The sequence below is a fragment of the Podarcis erhardii genome, assembly GCF_964252035.2.
Source record: "Podarcis erhardii genome assembly, chromosome: 15".
Lineage (NCBI taxonomy): Eukaryota > Metazoa > Chordata > Lepidosauria > Squamata > Lacertidae > Podarcis > Podarcis erhardii.
This window is the reverse complement of record NC_138505.1, coordinates 7639086-7653029: the sequence shown is the minus strand read 5'-3', so window position 1 is coordinate 7653029 and position 13944 is coordinate 7639086. Positions and strand designations below refer to the sequence as shown.

Genomic DNA, 13944 nt, shown 5'->3' with positions numbered 1-13944 from the left:
ATCCCCAAGGGCAACGCTGACACCTAGAGAAGCGGCAATTGACAGGCAGGACAAAGCCCAGGGCTGGTTGATAGTAAGAACACAAGTAGACGCCTGCTGAGAGCAGAATGGGACCTGGCAGACCAGGTTTCAAGCTCCCGGTCTGCTGCTGTGAAGCTCTCTGCATGGGACCTTCATTTTTATTTTTTTTAAAGATATTTATTAAGATTTTACAAAATCATAAATACAAAAATACATAGTAAAACAAAAAAAGAAAAAACTCTCAGACAAAAATACAAAATATAAAAAACAAGAAAAATAAACAGAGAAAAGAAGTTAAAACAAATCCACTTTCTTTATAACTTTAAACTCGTTAGCTTATTTCTTTGACCTCCTCACACCTCCCCTTTTTGTATTCCCATTAATATAATCAAATCAGCAAATCCTTAGCCTCTTTCACTTATCTTAACTCTATATCTTAACATGTTAGAACTCTATATTTTCACCTCTGCATGGGACCTTCAATATCTTGAGTCCCCCTTCCTATCAGTGCACAGAAAACACATTGTTCAATGATTCTTCAGGCACACAGCAAATACATTTCCTTTGCTCATAATAACTGAGTTAGACATAACAATATGGTTAAAATCAATGCCGCACAGAGGAAGAAGAACTTGCGAATCACAAATTAAATACGTCAACATGAATTGAAGTTAAAAATATTGTAGCTGTTGCATAAGGGAAAACTATTAAGATTGGACTGTAATTGGATTGAATAATAATTTGAAAGCAGAATTAAAGGGAATTATTCAACCTTGAAATCTAGCACATGGGGGCCCACCTAAATTATGTAATTGGCTATTTGATTGATTGGTATTTGAATTCGTATTGATAAGGCTAATATTGGATTTTTAAAATGGAAAACTAATAAAAATTACCCCCCCCAAAAGAAAATAAGAACCATGAAGTTAATAGTGTACGATCCTATAAAACATTGACATTATAATAGCAAAATATTAGATTAGCTACGAAACCCTAATTAAATCATAATTACCCAAAACAGCAAGGCTAGAACTGAGCAACAAGCAAAAGGTGCTGTGCTCAAAGGAAGCAATAATTACACTCAATTTTTTCCTTTGAAGGATATAATTTTTTCTTACCTTTCTCAATTATCAAAGAAAAACAAAACCGCATGCCACAAAAGATCCAGCTTTATGTGAGGATTTGATAAAACATATGCCCCCAATACATACCTTGCAACTTCTGCAACAACTTTGATTAAACAAAGCCTACTATCACCAAAGTAAAATAAGGTTAGAAACATCTTAAGAAAACTACATCAGAGGCAAACATTTGCTGCTTTTAATAAAGCGTATCAGTTGTGCAGACTTGTTATCGAAACCCAAGTTGTACAAGAATGTGTTTGGCTCGCATTTGAGTGCGCTAAATGTATCCAGGTGAAAAATAACATTCGTTTCATCTATGAGCAGGGGATAGAGAAAGTTGGGCCAAGTCAAGATTTTCTTTTTGTAACAAGAGATATAAGGCTATAGGTTCAAGACAGGGAACAGGGAGTAGTGATGTTCCAGTGTGACTTCCCTCCGAAGGCCAGGACAAAAATAGAAATACACCTTTTATTCCCATTTTAATAAATGTAATGGTGCCTAGGGGTAAGGAACCAGCCGAAATGGATGTAGAATTGGGGATATTTGCCACAGTTCTAGACAGTGCTTTTTTCTTGGGGGTACACATACATCTAAACATTTTGTGAATCTAAGTTTGGCCTCATTGAGGGGCAGTATTTCGATATGGGTAGGAAAATGAGAGTACCCCTAAACTTTTTTTAGGAAAAAAGCAGTAGTTTTAGACCTCACAGAAAGCAGACCTATAAGGAGTGCCTCACAGCGCCAACTTGAATTAAAAAAATGTTGGGCCCAGGTAAGCCCAGCCCTGCAAAATCGATCACATGACACGGCACATTCAGACCATTTGAATGGAAATGCCCATCGACTTGGGGTGCATGCTGGCTCCCTCACATATTTTATTGGGGAGGCAAAGGGACCTCAGCCCTTAGGAGTTGGCTCCTTCTTCCCAGGGCCAGATTTAGGTTTGATGAAGCCCTAGGCTACTGAAGGTAATGGTGCCCTTTATATGTCCAGCTGTCCTTTGCCAACAACAAATTGTCGCTGTTTTTTGTGCTGAATATGCGCTACATAGTAATGTATGGACCTAATAGGTATCTAAAGCCATTTGCGCATGTTGCCATGCAACCAGTCCATGCAGAATGTAGGCACCATACATATAGAAAGGAGCAAACCAGTGATATTTTAGGGAGCAGGCTAGCAGGCGGGGCCCATGACTTACATTATAGGTGTCACGGTCTGGTTCACGGGCGATCAAAGTCCCAGCTGGGGATGTCAGGGCCGGGGGCAAGATGGCAGGGTGGGAGCAGGAACGGGAGTCCAGAAGCCAGGGGTCAGGAAGCCAAGGGTCCGAGGGTCAGGAAGCAAGGAGTCACGAAGTCAGGGGTCCGAGGATCAAGAAGCAAGGAGTCAAGGAGCCAAACGCAGCAGGGCAGTGAATGTGTTCCTGTGGAAAAGAGCCGAAGAGAAATGCTGACCTTATATCCCTTCCTGGCTCTTGCCACCAGGTGCTGTGAGTTACCAATCGGCCTCACCTGTGCGGCTGCACCTTGCCTCTTCAGAACAAACTTAGGAAGGCCCCAGTCCTGCAAAGTCCTATTGGTCACAGGGTCTGGCTCCTGCACGCACACCTGACAAGAGGAGCCTACACAACACAAAACAGGGTTGCTGTATGCAGGTTTTATTTTATTTGGTTTTTATCTTATGCTTTGGAAATGTACACCCAGTTTCCCTCCCTTTAATTTTTTTGGGGCCCCCAAGAGAGTGGGGCCCTAAGCAATAGCTTGTTTAGCTTATACGTAAATCTGGCACTGCTCCTATGCCTCACAGGGCACGTAGATGTGGTGCTGGTAAATGGCAGGCCATGTCTGGCCAGGACTTGCAGGCAGGAATGTCTACCCAGCCCTGAGTCGTGCTGGCGCATGAATCTCTCAAGTGAAAACAACACCCCAAAATGCATCGTTGACAAGCTAAACTGTGTGCAGAGGAGGGTGACGAAGATAGCAAAGATCCTGGAAACCAAGTTTTATGAGGAACGGTTGAGGGAGTTTGGTATGTTTTAGCCTGGAGAAGAGAAGACTGAGAGGGGATGTGATAGCCATCTTCAAATATTTGAAGGCCTATCTCATGGAAGATGGAGCAAGCAGAGGTTGGATGGTCACCTGTCAGGGATACTTCAGTTGTGATTCCTGCATTGCATGGCGTTGACCTCTGTGACCCTTGACATCCCTTCCAGCTCGACAATTCCTATTGGGAAAGATGCTCGGCTATAATATGTGCGTTAGGTCAAACTGCACTCAGCAATGGGTGTATTAGGAGAAATGGAGATGGGTTTTCATGGGGGCTTCAGCAAACCAATAAATCACCCGCTGATGTGGAAATGCGGTATACAGAATGGAAGACTGGAGAAATGAGGAACTGGAATTGGTAGATAAGCCCATCCCTCGTTGTAGCCAGTAGTTGTTCTTGCCTCAGAGAAAGCCTATTGGCATGAATAGACATGAATGACTCAGGTCTATTCACTCCAGTAGGTTTCCACAGAGTGTAATTTGCTTGCACATAACCCACTGAACTCATTTCATCACAGCTGCAAAATTTTTTACCCAGCATGAAAGGTTGCACAACAGTTGGTGTTCCTTCCAAGAAGCAGCAAGCTCACCCATGCTCTCAGCTACAAACCGTTTTAATTAATTTACCTTCATTACATTCTAGGAAGCATAGAAAGAAAAAATATTGCGGCTGTCGAAAGTATGTTATACACTTGAAAGAAACGGACTGGCACAACGTAAGATGGGCAGCTGATAAAAAGCTGAAGAAAAGCACCATAAAAAGTAGGATATATATATATCAAAAGGACGCGGGTGGCGCTGTGGGTTAAACCACAGAGCTAGGACTTGCTGATCAGAAGGTCGGCGGTTCGAATCCCCGTGACGGGGTGAGCTCCCATTGCTCGGTCCCTGCTCCTGCAAACCTAGCAGCTTGAAAGCATGTCAAAGTGCAAGTAGATAAATAGGTACCGCTCCAGCGGGAAGGTAAACGGTGTTTCCGTGCGCTGCTCTGGTTCGCCAGAAGCGGCTTAGTCATGCTGGCCACATGACCCGGAAGCTGTACGCTGGCTCCCTCGGCCAATATAGCGAGATGAGCACCGCAACCCCAGAGTTGGCCACGACTGGACCTAATAGTCAGAGATCCCTTTACCTTTATATATATATCAAACACACACACACACACACACACACACACACACACCCCACTGTAGTGTATCGCAAATCCAAAACATATCCACCAGGCAGGTAAGCATGTTATTCATTCACCCAGGATCGATGAATTAAAAACAAATTACAAAATTTATACATAAAAATTCAAATGTATTTTACTGTTTTAGAAATATATCACATGAAAAGGAAAGGTGTGCCTACATCAAATAAAACTTATTGTATAGCGGTAACAGGGGTTCATAGAATTGTAGAGTTGGAAGGGACCCTGAGAATCATCTAGCCCAGCGGTTCTCAACCTGTGGGTCCCCAGATGTTGTTGGACTACAACTCCCATCATCCCTGACCACTGGTCATGCTGGCTAGACATGATGGGAGTTGTAGTCCAACAACATCTGGGGACCCATTCTAGCCCAACCCCCTGCAATGCAGGAATACAATGCATCTGCCCCATACGGGGATTGAACCCGCAACCTTGGTGTGACCATCACTACGCTCTAACCAGCTGAGCTATGCTGATATTGTTCTTCAATATTTGTAAATGTTATAAACTCAGACCACACCACAGTAAACATATCTTTCTCAATCTGACCCTGTACCGTAGGAGCAGGGCCGTCATTTAGCATATGAGCTGCTGGGGTGCAAAGATCCGCCCAGCGCCTCCAAATTGACTATTATTGAGCTTTTTGGGGGGAGGGGGAAGCCAAAGTTGTTGACCTTTATTCAGGAGGGAAATCGTTCACCTGTAATGACGACGCAGTGGAAGAAACTACTTTTGTTTCCTGACTCATCGGAAAATATTTGACACTACGTAGTAACGGAGTGATGGGGGTACGAGGACTTTGCTACATTGCTTTTCACTGCCGCCGATCAAGAAGTGTACAGTAGGTATACATTTGGCACCCACCAGAATTCGGCGCCCAAGGGCCCTGCACCCCTTGCACCCCCAGGTAAAGATGGCCCTGCATAGGAGCCAACTCCTAGGTTGATGGGCATTACCATTCAAATGGTGTGCATGCGCCATATCATGCGATTGATAATGTGGGGCGGGGTTTACCTGGGGCCCACCCCAATATTTTATTTTGTTCAGTATTTTTATTCAACACTGCTCTGTATAACCCTCATCTTGTTCGTTAATTTTCCTAAAAGCGTATTGCGCAGTCCCAGACAGCTTGGTACCAATTTGACAGTGTAGCGCCTGAGAAATATTTTCATTGCCTACCTATGGGCTTATCCACACTGTCCGTTTGCCCAGATCTGCGCTTTGAAGCTCCACATCAGAGCGTTTTGTTTTTGCTCCTCAGCTTCTGCCGAAAAGCTGCTCTTTAGCGTTCCATCGGAACAAACTTCAATTTGGGTTTTCTGTTTGTTCCGATTGAGCTTTAAAGAGTGTGTTTTCGTGGGGAAAGCCCTCATACCAAAAAAATAAAGGGTGCTTGGACACAGAGCTTTTAAGTGTGGACCATGTCCAGGAAGAGTGGAGGCAAACTAAGTGTGGGTAATAATAATAATAATAATTTATTATTTGTACCTCGCCCATCTGGCTGGGTTTCCCCAGCCACTTTGGGCGGCTTCCAACAAAGAATAAAAATACATTAAGTCCTATAACACTTCTTGCAGCTTGTAACAGGTGTCCAGCATGCTCCTTACTGCGTAAGTCTATGTTGCCTTCTGAAGAAAAACACAATGAAAACAACTGTGGTTCAATCTGTCGCTTTGTTGTTTTATTCATTTCGGTGAAAACAGATAACCCAAATGCTTTCACCTTTAGGCAATCCCACCATGCATGGAAATACCGTAAGTAACAGGAGTGGCATCCTCTCTAACAGTTTGGTGAGGATCCTGGGCGAATCACTGTGAACTTTCTAGGGGGCCAAACTCCACAGATTTATTAATTTCAAAACCCATTCCTGGTTCCTTACTAAAACCGAATTGAAAGGAGGCTTCACGCAGAGTTTGCTCCATTGATCTGACTCATTTCTTGTTCCCCTTTGATATTTTTAAAAGAATCTTAAGAACCTACAAAGGACCTTCACAAGATTCCACCCTCCTCTACTTCATTATCAGATACTGTTATTTCTTTTTCCAGAAAGGAAGAGTTGCCTACTGACTGCTTTTTGTGCGGAAAAAACCAGCCGGATTTGTCGGAGTTTTACAAAGCTTTCAAAAGGATTGGCTCACAGGCTGTGCAAACAAGGTACTGGAAAATGACAGAGCCTGACTGGCCGTAGCAGGGGGGAAAAACCCTACAGCGGTGTGCAGCTGAAGGAAGAACACAGATATCTTAAGCAAGAGGTGAGTGGTGCAAGAGGGAGATGGCTTGAGAAGGATCAAAGGTTTTGCAACTAGGGTGGGTGGGAGCAGGGATCTGGACAGGGACTATAAGAAGAGGGGCTGTCACAGGGCTCACTACCACACCTTGGCTCATCCTAGCTCTCTCGTTGATCACCGATCGAGGTAAGCTGGAGAAGAACGGGAGGCCTTCTTGTGCTGCTTTCAGGTTTTAGCTTTTGCATTGGACGTTGGGTGCTAAATTTTTTTGAGGGTAGCAGCTTGGGCAGGGATGGAAAACACGTGTTTGTCTGTCTGTCTGTCTGTCTGTCTGTCTGTCTGTCTCTCTGTGGATACCAGATGCTGTTAGACACCAACACCCAGGCCTTCCCATCTCTAGATAGTCCTCCCTGCAGCAATAGCAGAGAACATGTTAGAGAGGAATATTTCTCCTAGATGGACTTGGTGTCGTTGATGGGCTCTATCTTCCATCATTCCTGACCATTGGCTATGCTGGCTGGCACTGATGGGAGGTGAGCCCATCTGGAGGGCACCATACTAGCTACCCTGGCTCTAAGGCAAGTCTTCCCAACCTATTTCTCACCAGCTGTTTGGCATGACAACTTCCATCAGACCTAACACTGTGGCCAATGGCCAGGGATGATGGGAGCTGAAGTCCAAAATGACGGGAGGACACCTGGTTGGGTTAGGCTGTCTTAGAGCAGAGGCAGTCATTTTGGTGCTCTCCAGATGTTGCTGAACTCTGACACCCATCAACATTGACCATGGACCATTGGTATTGGGAGTCTTAACAGCATCTGGAGGCTCACCAAATTGACTCTGCTTGCTCTATGACAGCCTTTCTTTAACCTGGTGCCTTCTAACTGTTTTGGACCACAACTCCCATCTGCCCTGACATCACGACCCTTGGCCAGAGCTGATGGGAGGGAGCTGGATTCCAAAACATCTGGAGGGCAGAAAGGCTGTCCTAAAAGGATTCAGATGGACACCTAGCAGCTGGTGTGAAGAGGTTATGCTCTCCTGATTACGTTTCCTTACTAAGCTAGCATTCTCTGTATTCTCTTGTCTTGAGCAGATTCTTTGCAAGTCTAGGAGATAATAGAAGCTAATGCTGGTGGCAGCAAAGGGGGAAGAGAGGAGTGTGAGATGATTTGCCTCATGACCCCAAATATCTTAGCTCAGGTGTGGGCAACCTGCTGCTCTCCAAAGGTTGCTGAACTAGAACTCCCATTATCCCTGTTCATCAGCAATGCTTGATTTTGGATCTGGGACTCCAAAAACATCTGGAGGGAGAAGGATTCCCTACACCTGATTAGCTGATATTGGAAACTTGACACTTTCAATTTGAGAGGGGGTGTGTGGCAACAAAATGGCTGGCTGGACTTAGCTTTGGTGTGAATTCAGAAATAAGGGTGCGTCCACCAGGGGTGGCAAAACCAGGGTGTTCTCCAGATGTTGAGAGAGACAGCCCAACACCCGTGTTTTTATTTCCATTTCACTTACTACGACACCCCAAAATTTCATTATTTTAAGACAAGCCCAAAATATAAACTGCATGTCTGCATTAGAGAATTAAGCAGCTTTTAAGTAACTTAAACGAACAAGTTAAGTAATAAGAATCAAATTATGTAGCACTCTATTCCTGACCCAGCGTTTTTAAGAGTGAAGGAGGTCTCTCATCCTCATGGCCTGTCTGTAGACGTTCTGGTGGAATCTGATAAGGCTCTTCTTACGTTCATATGTCTATCTAGGTTGCCAACCGAAAACCTTCAAAATGTCCAAGTCCAAGACTCAGATGCAAGTCCTGGCTGATCAGCTGATCGACGTCTTCCACAAGTATGCTGGGCAATCTGACACCCTCGACAAGCAGGAGTTCAAGAAGATGATCCTTGAGCAGTTCCCCGACTGCGTTGAGGTGAGGTGGAGAGAAGAAGGGCATGGGCAACTGCCGGGCACTTAAAGCCCTAGCTGGCACATTGGCATGAAGGTGCAGGGTATGTTAAGATGGCGAGGGACCAGCGTCTCCCTAAGACAGTGTTTTGAAGCATGTTCAGATGAAAGGAAAGTTTACTTAGGGATGAGTGGATATGTCCATTTCAGTCCCTCTCATGTCCTCCTTTCCCAATCTGAAATTCAGTTCTTCATCCAGCTTTTAAAAAGTATTCTCCTGCTATCTACCAATAAACACATTTTAAAATGCATTTTTGCAGAATACACACCTTTTTTTTTTTTTTTTTGCAAAACAATCTTCCCTGTTAGAATGCAATTTTTTTCCACGTTACTGTAGTTTAATGCATATACTTTTATATACTTGTACCTATTACTTGGCTGGAGAAACGCACTGCCAAATCCTGAGAACTGAGGATTTCAAGTGATGCCTGGGTTCTGAGTTGCGGACTGCTTGGGAAAGTGCTGGTTTTGTAGATTTGCCTTAAAATGTGAATTGGATCAAATTTCTCCCCCTTCCCTAAGTGTGTGTGTGTGTGTGTGTGTGTGTGTGTGTGTGTGTACACACACACACTTGTATACACACGGCTCCATCTCTGCTCACTCATCTTGCCAAAACCTCACAGCTCCTTCTACCCCTAACAGGGAAGGTGCAAAAAATAGGGGGGGGGGGGGTTCAGGCTTACTAAACCTACAAGGTAAGCCCCTCCCCACTCCATTAAGCAGCTCACCTGGGCTGGCTTGCCATTCCTCACCCTGCAGTTCGTGTGGCCCCCTATCAGTGGCTGCTCTAAAGGTGGAGCATGTCGACATTCTACATTTTGCTTTATATAGGAAGATACATATGGGGAAGTTGCAGGAGGTAGCGGGGTTCAGGACCTCTCATCCACCTCAAAACAATGCCTCTGAGAAGAGTCTGGTTTCCGGATCATGCCAAAAGCCTGTCTAGTCTAGAATCCTTTTCTCAAATATGCCTATGGGAAGGAAGCCTGAAAGCAGGACGTGAGTCTGGTTCTGAGTTAAACGCCCACCGATGTTACTCTGTCTTAATTTCGTTCTGCTAATCCGAACTACAACTTCCATCCATCTCAGTAAGGTTGGTTAAAGGCCAGGTAGGGTAAGATGTAGTTTGTTTTCTCCTGCCCTAGAGAGGAGGACGTGAACCAATGGCTTCAAGTTATAAGAAAGGAGATTCCGACTAAACAGAAGGAAGAACTTTTAGAGAGTGAGAGCGGTCATCCTTAGGAGGTTGTAGACTCTCCTTCCTTGAAGGTTTTGAAGCAAATGTTGGAGGGCCACCTGGATGCTTTAGCTGAGATTCCTGCATTGCAAGGGACTATATGATTCTTAGGGTCCCTCCCAACTCTACAATTCTATGATTCTAGTCTAATAGTGCCAGGAGGGCCACAGTTTTGTTTTCTGATGGTCTGATAGCAATAAACTTCTACTCTCAATCCTTGCAGTGTCCACGTAAGAAACAAGCGAAGGAGCAACTCTTTAATGAGCTGGATACAAACAAGGATAACGTAGTGAATTTTGAGGAATGGACCCGCCTGGTTGGAAGATTCCTCCATTGCTCCCATGAAAAGTTCCACCAACAACATGGCGGACAGCAGCAGCAGCAGCAGCAGCCACAACAACAGTGAGAAGGAAACCCAGCAAATCCTTCAGGAGATGGTGCTCAGGGGCGTGTGGGATGACAACCTTCTTAACACCCACCCCCTCCTTCCTACATTCTCTAGCTAGGAATGGAAACTTTTGACAATAAAATAAGAAATATATATTTCACTTCGAAATCCTCAGACGTGTCATTTCTTCCCAGCTGTTGTCAAATGGGCTTTTCTGCACGGTATTCAAGCTCTTCTGTGGCAGAGGACAAGGGAGTCACATTTTCACCTACCTTATAAGTTCATTCATAGAACCATAGAGTTTGCTAGGGAAGGGATTCTATGACTCATAGAATCATAGAGTTTGCTGGGGAAGGGTCCCTATACCCAGAAGCATCCCCTGCTGTGGTGGTTGCATCTTAGGACCTGGGAGGCTAGAGTTCAAATGTCCACCTAGCCATATATCTTTCTGGGTGTGACATTGGACTGTTTCACTGTCTCTCAGCCAAACCAACCATGCATGGGTGGTTGTCAGGATGGTAGATAGATGGTAGATAATTTTATTATGGTTGGAGACCAGCTTATTGTAGGATATAACTAGGACGGGAAGAACCATGCATGGTCATCCTGAGCTTAAGAGCCAAAGGCAGGTGGGACCAACTAATTCTAAGACTTCCCCATACTTCTCCTCTCTGCTGAGTTCCGTGGGGCTGGTGCCCATTGCAACCAATAGGGCTAGCAGCAAGTGCAGGCTAAACCAAATAATTCTGGCTTAAATCCCCAAAGTTTAAAGCCCCCAGTCTTCCTGATGCCTTCTGGATGTGAACTCACATTCTCTCAGCCTAACCTGCAGTGTGTGTGTGTGTGTGTTTCTTAGGATATAACAGGGAGGGGGAGAACCACGTGTGGCCGCTTTGAGCTGCTTGGAAGGAAAAACGGGACACACATGTATTAATAGGGAGACCAACTAAGGGCTCATCCAAACATCTAGGCTCTGTGCCGGAGCATTTCTGTTTGCCTTTTGCTCCAGTGAATCCGAGCAAACAACAATACAAGGAAAACCTGAATTGCTGTTTGTTCCAATTGAGCGTTAAAGAGCGGGTTTTCCTGGCGAAAGCTTCGGGGTGGGGGTGAGAAGCGCCCAAACACAGAGATTTAAAGTGCAGGCCCAGAAAGAGAGTGGTAAAAGATAAGTTTGGATGAGCCCTGTCTAGTTTTGTCCCCACCCTCCTCTTCCCTACTTATTCAAGAGGCAACAGTAGTGGGGTAGGAAAGCTGGGGGGGGGGGGATCACACCTGACAACCAATGTGTTTCAGATAGCACATGGGTAAAGGTAAAGGGTAAAGGGACCGCTGACCATTAGGTCCAGTCATGACCGACTCTAAGGTTGTGGCACTCATCTCGCTATATTGGCCGAGGGAACCGGCTTACAGCTTCCGGGTCATGTGGCCAGCAGGACTAAGCCTCTTCTGGCGAACCAGAGCAGCACACGGAAACGCCGTTTACCTTCCCACCGGAGCGGTACCGATTTATCTACTTGCACTTTGACGTGCTTCCGAACTGCTAGGTGGGCAGGAGCAGGGACCGAGCAACGGGAGCTCACCCCGTCATGGGGATTCGAGCCGCTGACCTTCTGATCGGCAAGTCCTAGGCTCTGTGGTTTAACCCACAGCACCACCCGCTACCCAAGCACACGGGTGGATGAGTCTAAAAAGCAGAGGACACAAATTTTCACAGCCCCTTAGCGGCCACAGTGGCTCAGTTAACTCCAGAAGTGTATACTCGATTCAGACCAAACCAAGCCTCCTAGATATATCAGACGTATATACATTGTAAACTGTAATCTGGTACCCAGAGTGTCCAAAAGGCAACTCAACTCTCACCGCATACACCTGAGAGACTACCAGGGAAACGACATTCCCGTGGTAGGTGTTGGCCAGTTTCGGATAGCCTTCAAGGATTTTTCGGGTCTGCTCTGACTGGTGGCGGTGAAAGGTCAGCGGCCAAGCCTCCTAGGGCTAGACTGGTTTGATGCCCTCGGCTTGGAAGTCACCAGCATCAACTGCATCTCTAACGCAGAGACTGAGGGTCTGATCTTGGAAGGGTAATCTTACAGGGCAGGAACATGACTGGGGGGGGGTGTCTGTGGTTGTTATTTTCCCAGAATGCCTCTGGGTCAGGGCCCAGAGGCATTATGGGATAGTGAAAATGGCGGTAGCTGTGGCCATCTTCCCAAGCACTTCTCCTTTCCCCCGAGCTCTGAATAAAGGAGGGTCTGCTTTGGAGCCTGCTCAGTTCGGCTATGCTATGAAGTCCCCGCTTTGGGGCTTCCAAGCACCAAATCACCTAAGGTGATGTGCTGATTGGCAAGTGTGGGGGGCCACCCGCCTGTCAAATTTGGCCTGTGAGGCAGGAACTGATTATTATTATTATTATTATTATTATTATTATTATTATTATTATTATTAAGCAACTACTCTATTCCAAACTTAAAAATGGAAAGCGTAATGCTGGTGGTCAACAAAAGAGGTTTAAAGACTGTCTCAAGGCAAATCTAAAAAAATGCAGTATAAACACTGACAAGTGGGGAACACTGGCCTGCGAGTGCTCCAGTTGGAGAACAGCCTTTACCAAAGGTGTCATGGGCTTTGAAGACACTCAAACTCAGAACGCAAGGGAGAAACGTGATAAGAGGAAGGCACGCTGGGTAAATCCACACCGTGATCAGCTCCCTCCCGGAAACTAATGTCCCCACTGTGGAAGGACGTGTGGATCCAGAATTGGCCTCCACAGTCACTTACGGACTCATTGTTAAAACTGTGTTTATGGAAGACAATCTTACTTGGCTATGAGTGATCGCCAAATAACGATAACGATAACGATAACGATAACAGTAACGATATCAAATATCGATATCGATACCGATCATGGTAACGATAACGATAACAGTAGATAACGATAACTATAACGATATCGATACCGATAACGATAACAGTAGATAACGATATCGGTAACGATAACGATAACGTTAACGGTAACGATATCGATAACGGTAACGGTAACGATAACGATAATGAAACCCAATGTGACAACTGCACTTTGACACCAGGTGGCGCTGCTGTTTTTTCAGAGCATTTTCAGAGCGTATTTTATAGCTCGAAGGAGGAGGTGGAAAGGCAAGCTCAGGTACTTGTTCTTTTGTTATATACTCCTTTTAGTGACGAGGGACATGGGTGGCACGTTAAACCACAGAGCCTAGGACTCTTTACCTTTACCCTTTAGTGACCAGCTTGAACGGAAATAGTTAGAGGACAGGAGGGGTCAGAAATTGCTGGTCTCTTAGCTGAGCTGACAGTCACTGAAGTCTCTCATCTTAGTCTGATGGAATGTGTGTTTTCAGAAGGCACTTGAGGAAAAAGCCTGTTTTACTGCTGTCTCTCCCTTTGCATTTGCTTCCAGTTTGGGCTGATATTTGGGCCAAGGAAAGGGCTTCTAGCTGCCGACTGCTTAGTCTAAAAATTGCCACCTTGTGCAATAATGAAAATCAGTTCGACAAACAAACCCGCCCAGCTTCTCTTGCCGGACCCAAGAGGACAAAGAAAAACAACCTGGGCAAAAACAAGAGGGGCAAAATCAGTTTGGGGGAATGGATGACTGCTTGCCTGGAAAACTCCTTGCTTTCACCTTCAAAGAAAGGTGAGAAAGAGGGTGGACACCATAAAGAACCTAGGGAACCGTAGTTTGCCAAGCATGCAGAAGGT

The 13944-nt window shown here is 45.3% G+C and overlaps 1 protein-coding gene across 2 annotated transcripts; it reads left to right on the top strand.

The window, feature by feature from the left end:
* The first annotated feature begins 6396 nt into the window (after positions 1-6396).
* Positions 6397-10377, top strand: LOC309330602 (protein S100-A12-like). Of its 2 annotated transcripts, none has more exons than XM_081842323.1 (3): positions 6397-6631; positions 8380-8543; positions 10039-10377. In XM_081842323.1, exons 2-3 carry the CDS (start codon positions 8403-8405, stop codon positions 10219-10221), a joined length of 324 nt encoding a protein of 107 aa, XP_081698449.1. In that variant the 5' UTR covers positions 6397-6631; positions 8380-8402; the 3' UTR covers positions 10222-10377. The 2 variants fall into 2 exon arrangements, with proteins under 2 accessions (XP_081698449.1, XP_081698448.1); XM_081842322.1 differs by lacking the exon at positions 6397-6631 and adding an exon at positions 6662-6793.
* The last annotated feature ends 3567 nt before the right edge of the window (positions 10378-13944 follow it).